Source organism: Setaria italica, chromosome II, assembly GCF_000263155.2.
Source record: "Setaria italica strain Yugu1 chromosome II, Setaria_italica_v2.0, whole genome shotgun sequence".
Taxonomy (NCBI): domain Eukaryota; kingdom Viridiplantae; phylum Streptophyta; class Magnoliopsida; order Poales; family Poaceae; genus Setaria; species Setaria italica.
In genome coordinates, this window is record NC_028451.1 from 26,190,870 (window position 1) to 26,206,421 (window position 15,552).

Genomic DNA, 15,552 nt, shown 5'->3' on the forward strand with positions numbered 1-15,552 from the left:
CGGCGGCAGCGCAAGGGGCCGACAGCGCCGGTGCGGGAGGCCAGGAGCGGCTGCAGCGGCAGCGCGAGGCCCGTCGTGCCTCGCGGTGGCCCGAAGCCAGCCGTGCTTGACGGGCTGGCCCGGCACGGAAAAGGTATTGCGGCCCATGCTTGGGCCGCCGATGCAGCTCGTGGACCGACCCAGCACGGCACGAATTTAACGGGCCTTGCTGGGCCCATGCCAGACCGGGCCGGGCAGCCCGAATGGACAACTATATTAGTCCCGTGACCCCACTTAAAAAGTTTAGGTACATAAATATACATTTTTTATGTTGAAGTACCTTTTGATCGTACGATACAAGTTTAGTTACCTCTAGCACATTTTACTCTTTTTTCAACTGGTATGTAAAATTGTACAATTCAAGTTGTTCCTGAAAAGCTCAATTACAAGGGCAGCGTGTTGCAGGGGCGGCTAGAGGCCTGCTCCTATAAACAACATTTCGAGCTGTGAAAAAGTAGGATGGATCTGCAAATGCCAAATAGTCCGAACTTACAAATATTGTTTTGTAGTAATGGTGAGAGCCAGCTTAACGACGGCTACTGCATGGGGCAATGCGGCTTGAGAGCCTCGTCTTCGTGGGACAATAATCCGATGTGTTGCTGAATCTTGATTCGATCCATTTTTGGGATCAATGCACGCTGGTGATTCAAGCAATGTAATGTTTTGTAGGGAGTACTTGTTTGTTTGCAATGCTGAATCTACGATACAGATCGCAGAGACAAGGGCTGGGGAAAAATAAAGGAGAAGCGTCGTTATGGACCATGGCGGGCACAAAGCATACGTGGGAGCATCCGTGCCAGCGTGGAGTTTGTCCGTGCCAGCGTGGAGCGTGGCTAAGTATTTGTCACACCAAAGCGCATGGCATGACTAAAAAAACTAGTTTTTAGAAATTTAGTTCGGCATTTGTTATTATTAAAATTTTAGTTTTAAAAGGGTTAAAATAAAAAAATTCCAAGTTTCAGTGGCGAGGCCACATTGTAAACTCAGGCCTGGATTCTACATATTATATTAAACTAGTAGAAATGCCCATGCGTTGCTACGTATTTTTACATGTTCGCAGCTTATTATTCTTTTTTTCATGTATGGTTGTTTTTTTTTTTTGAAAATAGTATGGTTGCTTAGCATCTCATTTTGTAGGAACATTTAGAGCTCTCTATATTAAAATAAAAGATCTCATGATGTTTGAAGTTTAGATAACTTATATTGAATACAAAGATATCTAAATAAAGTTATAATGTGAAAATATTATATCACTAAGCATTGCACAAACTCTCCTGAGTAATACGCTAAGATACAGAATGACTAATGCAATCCAAACCAGCCCACTACACCCTACCGGCCAACTCCCCGCAGTCACAAGGTCGTCATGTTTGTCCCGTCACCATGCTCAGGTTTGACGCGCCGGCCCCCATCCTCAACTCTAACTCCCCGCTTCCACCTGACGCTGCCGGCCAGCGCCGCCGCTACGGCCTGCCCTTGCTCGCCGCTGACCGTCCACAGGATTCCGGCTCGCAGGATGGCGGGATTTAAAGGTAGAGTTCCAGGTTCATTCTTTTAATTTCATGTTTGCACGCACAGATTTTATGTTGGTAGAGACTCCAATACAATCGGAGGAGCAGGGCAACAACCAAGTGGCGGTGAGGCGACCATGGAGGAGCAGCAGCTTCGCGCTCTACTCCACGACCTCGATGCGCTCAAGCAGCGCCCCGACGACCCCGCCTCCATCTATCGGGTAAGCTCCCTCCCACCTCTCCGCTTCCTGGATCTCGGCAACTTGCCTTGCCATCTTCCCTTCTCCCGTGGCTTCCAATTCTTAATCACTGTTACTCTGATTGCTAGATGCGAGATCGGGTGGTGGCGATGTTGAGCCCGGCCTCCGGTGCCGCCTCCTCCGACCACGCCACGGCCTCCTTGTGTGCGACGGCCATTCCTGCCGCTGGCGGGCACATCTCGTGGAAGGGTGGCAGCGGGGGGAGCGCGGTGATGTCGGCATCGTGGAGGTGGACCTGGAGCAGCACGGCGACACCCCAGACCCGCCACGCCACCTCCTCCGACCACGTCGCGGCCTCCGCTACCGGCGGACTGGAAGACTTACGGAGCGGCACGGTGATGCCCCAGGCCCGCCACGCTGCCTCCTCCGACCACGACGCAGCCTCCTCGTGCACGGCGGCCATTGCCCCCGCCGATGGGCAGATCTCGGCTAGCACATCTCGTGGAAGAGTGGCGACATATTAGATTGAGCGCTTCGCTGGGACCACGGGCCTCGGATCTCTGGTGAGTCCATGTCGCCAGTGGGACCACGGGCCTCGGGAAGCAGAGTAGAGTAGAGAGAGGAAGATGCGGATTCGATTTTTGGTCTGGGGATTTTTGTTTGTCGAACAGGGACTGCGGGTTGATTACTAAAAACTTGAGGGGATTTTTTTGCAAAATACCCGCGACGGTTGACGGTTGAAAGAAACATCCTCTCTTTAATATTCAAAATGCCCGCGGCGGTTGACGGTTGAAAGAAACATCCTCTCTTCAATATTAGGTATAGATATAAAATCCTGGGATCCCTAGAGGGAAAAAATACGCATAAGATAATTCAAGAAATAACAGGCACACACATCATCTCAGCATATTTATTATGATATATGTATAATCATCTAACCTCTCAAGGTCAAGTACCAGACATGCCAAAGGAACACTTTACATGTATGAGGGTTCGTCACAGCCCAGCTAGATTAATGTACATCAGACTGTAGGACACATCATAAAGAGGATAAAATTCGACACATCACTAGACCCCTTCAGTTTCAAATGTAACCAGCCAATGGTTGTTCAAGTTGAGCTCCACCACGAAGATTATTACCAAGCAAGCATTGCATCGTGCAAAGCTCACTCTCCACTGGCATATAGACGAGTCCACTCTTTGGCTGTCATTCAAGAACACCATTGAGCTTATAATTCGTCCAAATTCTGAAGCTAAAGATGAACGAGATTAAGTTACTCCCTCACCTGTTTCCACAGCTTCAGTCTCATTAGATTTCCAGTGCTTTGCAACATTGTCAGCAAGTGGATCGTCAGGATTTGGGGCACTGAGCAGCGCCTGGATGCTGAAGACCAGAAACAAGAATATGTGCTCGTCAGCTAAGATTAAGTTATTCAAGTTCAGTTATTTTTTCTGACTCTTTTCAGCAACTATTTCTGGAAAAGCATAAACACCACAAGCTCTGAAGGTTGTGAAGCTGGCATGTGTGTGCATGCTATGTCCTGTGCGCATCCCTACGTGCGTTATGATCAAGAGGTAACTGAGACACACTAGGCATATGTGAACAGATTGTGAATAAAGCAAAAAAAACAGTAAAAGTGTAAACACTAGCAGCTCTGAAAGTAGTGAAGCAGGCATATGAGCTGTGTGCATCCCCACTTGTGTTAGGGTTGAGATATCGGGATACAAAGTACACATACTAGGCATATATGAACAAACTGTAAAAGGGGCAAACATGTAAATGTTTTTGCCCACATTCCAACAGCATTCTGGCAAATAATATGCAATAATGGCAAGCAAGTGCAGCTTCCTCCACAATGCACACACTATCCACTGATATTAAATTGATGTATCTTATATGCTAATCTGCTTTTTTAGTGGCCGAGGATATCGAAGTGTAACACTCTGAAGGTGCACATTTGCCACTGTAGGGTCTCTTAATACTGTAAGCTTATAATGGACATGGAGATCAACAAGCCCCTTTCAGGTGTTATACACCTTATTTAGTGGAGCTGACTGATGTTAATCCAGAAAATCAGCGAAGCAGAAGTATTCACCTCAAAAGAACTGTTCGGATCTGAAGGGCAGGACTCCACTTGTCCTTTAAAATATCAAGGCATATCCTACCAAGCTGTATGAGTGTGAGTATTAAGCAACACAGTATACTAATACCCTAAGAGAGAAGCATGAGGTAACAAGCTTACCTTGTCAATGTTAGGGTGATAAATTTTTGTGAGAAATCGAACCTACGTTCAGTAATGATTTCAGAAACCATAAATGTACAAATTCTTGTGATCTTAAACCAAACTAACCACCAATATATGAAATACTAACAAAAACAGTGGAGGACAAATTTAAGTCAGTAAAATAAAAGCATGGATGATGTTATACAAGTTTACTGAAGCCATTGAAATTTGCAAGAGTATTCTGAATAGCTGGTGTCACCAAAAATAAATCATATGATGATTTCCAGTTAAATGTGAACCTGAAATCTAAATCTCATTGAGCAGCAACACATATATATATATATGCAACCTTTCTGAATTTGATCAACTCTATAGCTTAGCTTAAATTAAGCTTGACAAGCATCAGCAGAACTATTTATTATTTATATCGATTCATAGAACCATGGCATTACTGAAATCATAGTCAGGCAGTAGTAATGAAATACCTTTGGTGGAGCCATTGGATATTCTTCAGGCAAGAATAGTTCAAGCTTGAAAACTCCTCCTGACAGGTAGTCCAATCAACAGTTATCAGGGACCATATTAGAAAGCACAAAAACAAAAATACCACTAATTTGTTTTGCATTCTTTGAACAGGAGAGAAAGGATGCATTAATGGTAGCACAGAGTGCAATAATCATCACAAGAGACACAAAAAAACCATATAAGAAAGTTTCTGAAAAAAAAATTGTTATGCATCAAAACAAAAATACAACCAGGGCAATGAAGCAGAAATGCACACAAAGAAAGCTAGCAAGGATGACTTGTTTGCCAGCACTTGCAGAAAATACTTTGGATCTTAGTTAAGAGAAATTAATAACTGTTATGGTCGGCATACCATATAGGAGGCGCCGGCAGCAGCCCCAGGAACCCCAAGGCAGTAGGCCAGTTAGTTAGTGTCTTCTTGAGAAAAGATAGAGTTGGTTTAGGCCTTTGTTTGGCCAAAGAGTAATCGGTTAGGATTCTCCATTGTAGTAGGGGTGATATATATAAACCCAATTGTACTAGGGAATGAATCAAGCAATAATATCAAGGGATATTGTTGCCCAGCTCTCCCACGTTCCCCTCGCCACCACAGCTCGACGCCATGCGACCAGCACGGCGCCTCCCCGTCGCCATCGCTTCAAGCCCTCTCCTAGGCCTGTTCACAGCTACTTCCTACACAGCAAGGCGTGTTCTACCAATAACAAACACCACCCATCGCACTTTACAAATATTTACAGCTAATTATAAAAATCCTAGCAATGTCAATAAGTTCAATGTGTTTTTCACATAACTAGAGTTACCAGCTTGTTTGGCTGGTTGCCCCTGTTCAACTGATGCCTCTTCACTCAGCCCAAGCCAGATTTCTTGCTTGCATTGTATGCGCAACCAATCAAAGCCGTCTTGTTCCATGCCCAGTCACAGCAATTCATTTCCATATGCATTGCTGCCCCCTTGTTTTCTTGCTGGCCTGCACCCTGGTGCATAAATACTGCTGTCAAACCTGGAGCGTGGGCCTATCGTGAATCTGTTCCTCACACAATGCCAAAAGGGACAATGCCACAGATTGATGAATGAAAGCCACACGGGTCTCTGATTTGGAGCAGGGGCATGCAGGCCATGGGGCAAGCTGGCAGAGAAAGAGGCTTGCTATATGATTTGCAGGTATTGGAAGCTCTGAGCTCAGCTGAGTATAGGGAAGGATGAAGGAGAGTTGCTCACTGGCGTTGAAGGAGCAAGCATAGTGGAGGTGCGATGGCACTTTTTGCCATGAGCCACCAGGGGCAAAACTACAGAATTGAGAAGAGAAGAGCATCGGGGGCATGCACTAGAGCTTCCTAAACTTCTTTCTTTTCAAAAACGATCAGATCGCATAGTGCCAAACAGACATGGAGGAAGCTGTAAAAATCTAATGAAACAAACCAGAAAAACATGGAAGGCACTTTAAAATCTTTATAAAGCATTTCTTTTTCAATCTTATTAAAGTGAACTAATGTGACTGAATGTTATTTGACTAAAGTTTGTTCTTTTTGAATGGTATGGAATAAAATTTTCCAATAATCTAGATTCCATCTACTATTTCCAAAGCCAATTAAGAGAACCATATTATCAATTAAAAACATATACATGATGTCTAAGGCAATTAAAATACAGAACAGAAGAACAAGAGGAAAAGATTCCTCACCCTCATATGGTGACTGCGACGGGCCAAGGATCATGACATTGAAGTAGCGCATGTTCTCCTCCGTTGGCGAGGCACTGATTCCTGGAGCTGCAAAAACAGCAAGCCATACAACCCGGGAAACATCAATACACCACCCAAGAAGTCCCCAAAATTCTAAAGAGCAATCAAGACATAAAATGGAAACTATCTTCGGACAGTTAAGAGCGTATGCATGAAAAAAAAATAGACATTCTAATTTCTTTAGCTAAATGAAAACAAAAAACTAAGGCCTTTGGGGGCAAACAAGCTTACTGTAACTAAATCCTAGGAGAAAAGAAACAAAAGAAAAGAACCACCAAACTGACATCTTTCATATGTAACGCATCTCACCTGGCTCGCTGAGCAGCCGCTGCGTCTCCTGCAGGAAGCAAACCACCAAAAAATCACCATATTTGCATAAAAATGGAAAGAAACCGAAATTCGACGGGCTTCCTCACCTTGATGATGCGGCGGGGGAGGTTGCTGTGGGCCATGGTGGACTGAGGAGGGGGGCCTTCGGGCTAGGGTTTGGTGGTCCTTGGGATCGCGGTGGAGGCGGAGAGAGATTGGGGGCAAAGAGGCGGCGCTGGTGGAGTCGTGGAGAAAGAAATGGTCGCTTGCTTGCTGGTGCACCCTGGTCCCTGTAGTTTGCGTTTTTTTACAGAGGAAGGACACAAGGAGGAATGCAAATTCCTTTTTCTTTCGGAAAGGGCAGGAATTCATACGAGAGCATATATTCTGATGTGTGAAATATAGTGAAGTATTACCAAACACTTTTCAATATAAGAATCATTGCATTTTAATTTTTTAGCATATACTAATATATTTATTAGAAAACTAAAATATATTTTTTAGAATATTAGTTTGTATTATTACATATCATTTTTTCATGTGAAATGGAACTCCTACGTTACTAATACAATAAAACATGTTGGACAACATCCTAGGTTCAGGCACCTTTACTACAACAAGATTTTATAAATCACGGGAAATTGTATAATGGTACTTAAATATCCTTGTAAATACAATATTGTGCACCGATTCCTTACATATTAGCTCAGATGGTACAAGACGTTAATGTTTTGAACGGGGTCATGGTTGCGATTGAAATGTAATGAAGTAGAATTTTTCAATTTTAATTGTAGTTTTCCTTTTCTAGCATAGTCTTTTCCATTCATGTTCTTTTTTTCTCAATATAAATTATGTACAAAGATGCCCTAGGGTGTATTTCGTCAAAAAAAATTGTTACGGATTTGGTATCTTTTCCATAGTTCTAAGGTTGCTTTCTCTAATATGGTATGCTCAATTATAACGTTGCAGAAAAGATGTGTGATAAAGAAAAGGATCCCCACAATACATCTTTTTAGCACTCTAGTGAAAAGTAGCTCCTTAGGTATCCTTTCAAGTGGACCATCCTTTTTAGATAGTGGTGAAAAATAATAGAATGTGTTGATCCAGATTTTAAATGTGTGGTTTGTTTTCCTCTTCCGTGTTCTAATTTTTATATTTATATGAACAATTCATCTAAGGATATAAGATGGTAAACTATGCATACTGGTATTTAGTAGTAGTAAGGAAACATAAAAGATACCCTGATTCTGAAATGTGTAAGTGCACTGGTTTCACCTATTTATGGTGTCCGTATGTGACAGCGTAAGTAGGTGCTTTACGGTTCAGCTGAATTGTGATACTGATTGCACACTGTTATGCATTCTGACTCATAATCCAGCAACAGATTGCAACGGGGACTTGGAACCTAGCTGGAACGCACAATCCACACAATTCAGATCCTGCCTGTGAAATACTTCAGGCAAAACAGATACCACACTTTAGGCTGTTCCATTGTGAAGTTACAACACAACTGTCTACGAACAGATCGGATATGATCACTGCCTCCCTTTTATTTACCACCACTTCGGCGGAAAACGCCATTATTTTCTCACGGTGCAGGGAGACGATCAAAGATGCAGCTAAAATCGGCAGAAATACAAAGGCCTAAAGCAAATGATCAGAAGAAATAGTTCATCTCCTTGTCTTAACCAGTGTTCTGCAGACCGGCAGCTATGCCCTTCATGGTGAGGATGAGTGTGTCCTCCAGTCCTGGGGCGTACTCGCTGGCAGGGTTTAGCTTCACGAGCTCCGCTGCCGGCTTGCTGGAGTCCATGATCTCCTTGGACAAGTGGGGGCGCAGCGCAACATGGTAGTCTGGGTCGCGGATCCGCTTCAGGGTGTAGGCCTGGCAGACGTTCATGGTGGTGATGTAGGCGTCACGGAGGCGGAGCCGCTGCTTCAGGTAGAGATCACCTTCAAGAAGATCCCTGTGCCCAGCAACCTGAAGTCCAAAAATGAAGTTCAGTACATCGTGAAGTGCTGGAATGGTGGTCGAAACAAAATGCAAGGCATGCATGTGTTTTGTTCAACAAACCTGAAGGAGAAGTTTTTGGGTTTCTTCATAGTTGGCCCTCAGCTTCTCGCCCAGTGGCTGTAGATCCTCCGAGACAAGGAGTTTGTCATACAGAGCGGCAATGCCAGGATTACCCTTGGCGAACACCATCTCAACAAGATCGATGGTGACCCTGAAAAACGGCCACTCATTGTACATCTCTTGGAGCATGTGGAGATTCCTGATGTCCTTCTGGAGGACATGCTTGAATGCAGCTCCAAATCCTAGCCAGACTGGGAGGTGGAACCGTGTTTGTGTCCAAGCAAAGATCCAGGGAATAGCACGAAGTGACTCGATGCCTCCACTTGGCTTTCTCTTGGATGGCCTGCTTCCTATGTTCATCCTGCCATACTCTGTTTCAGGTGTAGCCTGTCAACACAAACATCACAAAGTGAATATAGGGCCTAATCGAATGGCTTCGGTGAACATTTTAGTTAGGTTTGCAAAATATACAATTCCCACAGTAAATCATGCGCTAGATTCATATTAATGATCAGGTCAAACCTATTCCAAAAGTTCAGTTTTGCAGATTAAGTTACTGTAATATGGTAGTGGCCAAGAACAAGGACTTACGAGGCGGAAATACTCGACGAAACGAGGCTCTTTGAAGACAATGGACCGATATTCCTCTGTTGCCACAACTGCCATCTCATCGAGAAGAGCACGCCATTCTGGCTTCGGTGCATTTGGTGGACGCATGCCATGCTCCAGGGTAGCAGCCGTAAAACGCTGCAGTGTTCTGAAGCACAAGTGTTCCTCACCAAAGGACTGCTCAATGACTTCACCTTGGACAGTGACCCGGAGCGATCCGTGGATCGTGTCTGGTGGCTGGGACAAGATGGCAAGGTGAGTAGGACCACCACCCCTTCCAACAGTCCCACCACGTCCATGGAACATTGTCAACTTCACACCGAAGTCCTTAGCAACCTTGATGAGCTCCTCCTGAGCTTTGTACAGCTGCCAAGCTGCTGAGAGACGACCAGCATCTTTGCCTGAGTCTGAATACCCAATCATGACCTCTTGCTTGCCATTCATCCTTTGTCTGTACCAATCTATTGAGAACAGTCTGGCCAATGCAGCCGGAGCAGCCTCAAGATCGGCCAACTTCTCGAAAAGTGGGACTACTCTAAGGGGTGTCTTTACATGGCACTCACGTTGGAGGAGCTCAACAGCAAGGACATCTGAAGGAGCTGTTGCCATGGAAATGATATATGCACCAAAATTATCAGCAGGAAGCTCAGCAATAACATGGAATGTGTCTAGAACATCAGCAACTTCTTCAGTCTTGGGAAGGTCTGGGCCAAACAGTGGACGTTTCCCATTGAGTTCAGACAATAACCATTCCTGGCGGCGCTCTTCGGGCCACTCGCGGTAAGATCCAATCCCCAGGTATGTGGTGATGGCATCCAGGACATCTGTGTGCCTATCTGATTCTTGCCTAATATCAAGCCTCACAAGGGAGAGCCCAAAGGTGGAAACTTGACGCAAGAAATCAAGAAGGCTTCCATCAGCAATCACACGGTCACCACAAGCACACAGTGATCTGTAGCATAGCTCCAAGGGCTCCAAAAGCTGCAAGAGATGGCTTCTACAGATTAGAAACCCACTGAGGAAAATCAGAAGTCAATATTATTTTCTGATGACCATGGATAAATCTCAACCTGCTCAATACTTGTCAGTGTAGCTTCCTCAGGAACATCAGAATGTCCACTTGATAAAAGCTCACGTGATCGTTCACGGGTGTTGTAAAGTTTATCCCTTACATCACTCAGTATCACCCGATATGGCTCATTTGGAGGAACCTTCTTCCAAAACTCTGCAACAGAATTGGAGAAGGTAAAATAATTAGAATGTCAAAAAAATGCCTAACAACAGATCATCACTAAGAAGACCTAAAAATGATGTCACTGGCACCTACCTATGTAGTGCTTGGCATCCTTCTTAGTAGAGCGATGCAGCTCATCAGCACGTATGCGCAGCTCATCATTGCATCGCCACATAGACAACTGCGATTATTTGAAGTCGTTAACTTCAATTATCAGATGCAAATGAAGTTATAAACTATATTCATATTACCAAAGTAATAGCTACCTCAAACATAAGATCCTCAATCTGTGAGCAGTATAGGTTTGCTGCCATCATTCTGGCAAGCAAGCAGACATCCCTGGTAACCTCTGGCGTGACTCTTGGGTTTCCTAAATTTTAGAAGCATTACAAATTTAGAATACAAAGATAAATGCTACTACCATCTATATAAGGGCAGTGGTGCAAACACAGGGACATGCAGCAGTCATCTTCCCGTGTGAAGCAACAAAGGTAATAGGTAATGCAAATATTCACATTTAATAATGATGGGAAGACAAGATAAATAGATAGAGATGTCCCTCACCATCACGATCTCCTCCCATCCAAGAAGAGAACTGAATAAGAGGTGCATTGTAAGGAACACGCTCATTAATCCCAATGTTCTTCAATGCAGTATCGACTCGGCGCAAGAACTTCGGAACACCCTTCCAAATTGTTTCATGGAAATAGCTCATACCAGCACGCATTTCATCTTGGGGAGTAGGCTGCGTTCTTCGGATCTCATCAGTTCTAAAGGCAGCTTGGATCTGAAAAAGAAGAATTCAGGTAACAAATTAAGAATGGACCTCTTTGGTCACAAGCTTCAACGAATTTGATAACTAGATCATGCTTATGCATCAAATGAATAGTTAGATTTGCAATAAGTACCTCTCTCTGCAGAGCCTCATCAAGTTCCTGCTTATCATCTGGGGTGATATCTTTAGAGTAGAGTTGAACCAAACAGTTTCGTATCCTGAAATAAGAATGTTCAGATAAAGGTTAAATTCTAAAACAAAATCATGTCAGCTACAAATGCGTTGTTTGGCTGGCTAACCTTGAGTGTTTCTGGAGCAGGGACCTCCTCACAGACTGTGTTGGATGTGCAGTAAAAACCAGGTCAATAGTTTGGCTCTTGAGGGCATCAAATACCTCAGCAGGTGACTTCTTGAGGTCAACTACAAGCCTCTTAAGTGTTTCCTCAATGTCAGATTCTGTTATTGCCGAGTTTTCATCAGCGAAGTCTCCTTTCTTGAGTTTGATTCTCCTCCTGTACGCTATCTGGACTTCCTCAGCCAAATTGGCCAAGTTAAGCATGTGTGAAAAAGCTTTGGCCATCACAATAGAGTCCCCAGGATCCAAGCTTGTTATCATCTTGCCAAGTTCATCGAGCTTTTGCAAGTCATGCTTCGTTTCATACTCAGCAGCTACCTCATAGCATTCTTGAACCTATTAAGCAAGCTGACCCAATTAATGACTGTCCATGATTACAAAAAGAAAAGAAAATTATAGCTGTGTTTCTTAATTTTGTTGCTGCTATCTACAGAATCCACATAACTATCGCAAACAAATTTAGATCTGTCAATAGTGTTGTGGCCAACTGGCCAAGTCAAATAAATTTAATATGGTAGCCACCATTCCAGAGTGCAAGAACTTAGCCTTGATATGGCCACTTGAACAGAAGTTTGTTTTAATCCAAAACTATAAGTTATTATTTTTAAAAGAACATTTTTTGTAGCCTATCTCTGGAGCTGTCATACGTTCTAGAGGTTCAAGTTCTGTCAGGGAAGGTACAAGAAGGGAGTGACAGATTTTTTTTGCAAGCTGTAAGGAACTGCATTTCTTTAGAATGGCAATTCCATATATGTCCTGGATTGACACGATATGTCAGTTCTCCTAAAGAAATGCTGCTGTCACTCTCAGTTGCAAATACTTAACTAAATTAGTATATCTGAACTGGAGATAATGTCTTTCACCTACATTTTGATATCCAACAGGTGACAGTCTACTAGTCAAAAGATGACCAAAACATGCAAGTTTCACTGTCCAATTGGTCCAAATCAGTTCACAGACCACATACATGCCAACTAGAGATCCACACCTGATACACAATACCAAAGGCATTTTTTAGTTTTTCCAGATATGAAGTCATGTTTTACCAACACGATTGAAATTAACGTGTTAATGAATCAACGAATAATGTGTTTATAAAAGAGGCCTCGTAAAGGGAAAAAAACTATCTTGATTGGACCAAAAGATAATTCTGAGAGGAAGTTGAGATGGCCAGTCTCCTTCATACTAAGAAACAATCATATGGGCAAAGAATTAAAAAAAATCAATCCAGAAGACCAGAACCTGAGCACCCTCCAAGATTCCAACATTAATCTTGACATGTACTTAAAAGCACCAGATTAAGCAGTAACCACCTTGTTTTACTATTTACCCCGAGACTAAAAGAGTTACTCGAAGTCTGAAGTCAACCACAAACACTCCAAGTCTCCACCCATACTGAAGCTGCGCTCCAAGAAATCGTTCGAAAATAAAACAAAATAATGGCACTAAACTCATTCTCATGCCTTTGACCAATGAATGATTGGTACTTTTCCACTGTGAAAACTAACTGACCGCAAACCAGGGGCATACAGTATGTGCAGAGGACGGGAAACGAAGACCGAAATAAAATTAAGGATAACATAATAGCTCGACACTGAACTGATTGCTCGGATCCAAACCAAGATTAGAAGTGCACTGGAAACTCGGACACGAAAAGGAAAAAAAAAAGGAACAAAGGGCAGAAGAGCATGGACGAGTTGGGACAAGAAGGGATGAGACGAATAATGGAAGGTAAGGTACCATCTCCTTGAGGTCGTCGCCGTGGAGGTCCTGCAGGATGTCGAGGAAGCGGTCGAGGAGGAGCGCGTCGTACTCGATGAGCTTGTCGTCCTCCGACACCTTCCCCGGCACCAGCATCCGCAGCTGCGCGTCGATCGACGACAGCCGCTCCACCTTCGCCCCCAACGCCGCCATGCCGCCTCGCCACCCCCTAATCCAATTAGCAACCCAACCCACCCAAATGCTGGGAGCAGCAAGAACACCGCCGCGCAATTCTGGCAAGGCCGAAGAGGAGGAGGAGGCTGCGATGGTGGTGGACAGAGCGGATTCTGGCGGGCTCTTTATAGAAGGGAAGATGGATATAGCAGCCGGATGAATGTGCCGGGAGAGAGAATAAAGTGATTATCAAATTAATTTTAATTTGCGTTGATTATTGGAGAGAGAGAGGAGGAGGAAAATAAGGATGGAACTGTCTAGAGACACCCGACTCGAGATGGTCAGATTGCTGTGTGTCCAGATGGACGGCCCTGATTTCCTCTTCCCCAAGAGGACGAGTATCATGTGCAGGCGCAGTTATTTCAGTCTACTCGTGGTAGAAGCTCACACTGCAATCTTTTTAAAAAGTCTGTTCGACACTGCAATCTTTTAAAAAAAGTATGTTCGGCTGGACTTATAAATCGGCTGAAAAGCTGAAACGGCTAATTTGTTGTGAGAGAAAAATATTGTTCGATGGCTGATAAGTTAAAGCAAACAAGCTGAAGAGATAAAAAAAAGTCATTGTAGAAAATAATTACCCGAAAATACGAGCATATACATACATACATTCTGAATAATTAACCAAAAATAATTAAAGAAAGCTCACACAGCAACGTGCGGTACATCATTGTCAAGAAAATAATTAACCGAAAATACGAGCATACATACATTCTGAATATGAAACTTAATGCCAGAATTATACAGCACAGTTTAAGTTGGCCTTGTTTCTTTAAAACAACATAAGGTTTTTCTTATCATGATTCTATTAGGCTAATCCTAGTGGGAGTTTCATAGAGATTTCATGCACATTAAATACGGTGCCACATAAGCATATGTGATGACATGGCATGGTAGTTATGAAGGGAAGGAGTTTCATCAGGATGAAAAACTGTGTATACACTGTTTCCAAGACTATGAAACCTATTGAAACTTGCATTGGGAGCTATAGAGTTTCATTTCATCTAACCATATCCAATCACATGCCTCACAATTAAATGTCATGGGCATCCTATGAAATCGTGAAATGAAACTGTGCATTGGGACTCCCTGTTTCATTCATGAGAATACACCTCATGGGATGATGTGGCATCCTTGGAAACAGTGCAATGAAATCTTGCACCGGGACTAGTCTTATCCCAGTCCAAACAAATTGGACCAATGGCCCATACCCCTATGCAATTCTGGCCCTATTAATTTGCAGGCAGAGAGGGGGCCTCCGGAACCATAGGCAAAAAATACGATCGCTAGGATAATCTCTATGATTGCAACCTTGTAATTACCGACAATGCCCTTTTGACTCCACCAATTAGAGCTAGAGACGTGTGATTACATCCTGCGGTTGCATCTCACTTTCTTGACACTTTTGAGAGGCTCCACCTCTCCAGTTTGTGCTGTCCTGTACCCTGACTTTGCCGAAAAAACAAAAGCTTTCCTTTTCATGTGAAGAGAAAAAAGGCTTAACTTTTGCACCAATATATGGTTGTAGAGAACATAAAGATTACACGGGTTGGGCATGAGTTTCTCACATTCCTGTACCCTTTCTCCAGAGGCATTCCATCAAAGTCGTCGCATCAAACGTGCAAGCATTTGACGTTCTTCTTGACACCACCTTACCCTTATGTTGAGCTTATAAGCCATAAAATTGTGATATGGATTTCGTCTTCCTTTTTTTGCATAAATGGTGGCGCGGCGTGGATTTCCGTAGAAAATTATAAGATTTTACTTTTTTGTGAGTGAAAATAAAGAAAGATTCTATGGGAATTATATTGTTTTCTTCATAACTAATAACTTCTGTAGGGAAAGAGTATTTTGTCCCTTGCAAGGAAGTAGGCTGCCATTTCTCCAAGAAGTCCGCATTAGTTTTCTTGGTGGACGTCAAATTTGCACTAGTTTTCTAAGCCCTGTCAACATCTATGATATGTTAAGTATCAAAAATAAAAACATCTATGATATATTTGCATCGGCAGCCTTCTTCTCCCAT

At 43.4% G+C, this 15,552-nt stretch overlaps 2 protein-coding genes across 3 annotated transcripts; both read right to left on the reverse strand.

The window, feature by feature from the left end:
* Nucleotides 1-2,622: 2,622 nt before the first annotated feature.
* On the reverse strand, nucleotides 2,623-6,866 carry LOC101775604 (ubiquitin-conjugating enzyme E2 36). 2 transcript variants are annotated; one of them, XM_004956499.4, is made up of 8 exons: nucleotides 6,658-6,866; nucleotides 6,551-6,578; nucleotides 6,182-6,268; nucleotides 4,461-4,519; nucleotides 3,994-4,035; nucleotides 3,847-3,920; nucleotides 3,037-3,134; nucleotides 2,623-2,954 (listed from the first exon to the last, which is right to left on the reverse strand). In XM_004956499.4, the coding sequence occupies exons 1-8, from the start codon at nucleotides 6,691-6,693 to the stop codon at nucleotides 2,917-2,919; spliced, it is 462 nt and encodes a 153-aa protein (XP_004956556.1). In that variant the 5' UTR covers nucleotides 6,694-6,866; the 3' UTR covers nucleotides 2,623-2,916. The 2 variants fall into 2 exon arrangements, with proteins under 2 accessions (XP_004956556.1, XP_004956558.1); XM_004956501.3 differs by lacking the exon at nucleotides 3,994-4,035.
* Nucleotides 6,867-7,958: 1,092 nt separating this feature from the next.
* LOC101776545 (phosphoenolpyruvate carboxylase 2) lies at nucleotides 7,959-13,649 on the reverse strand. The gene is made up of 10 exons (XM_004956502.4): nucleotides 13,338-13,649; nucleotides 11,542-11,933; nucleotides 11,376-11,460; nucleotides 11,032-11,254; nucleotides 10,734-10,837; nucleotides 10,561-10,648; nucleotides 10,304-10,458; nucleotides 9,216-10,214; nucleotides 8,625-9,011; nucleotides 7,959-8,531 (listed from the first exon to the last, which is right to left on the reverse strand). Exons 1-10 carry the CDS (start codon nucleotides 13,509-13,511, stop codon nucleotides 8,235-8,237), a joined length of 2,904 nt encoding a protein of 967 aa, XP_004956559.1. The 5' UTR covers nucleotides 13,512-13,649; the 3' UTR covers nucleotides 7,959-8,234.
* Between the last annotated feature and the right edge of the window lie 1,903 nt (nucleotides 13,650-15,552).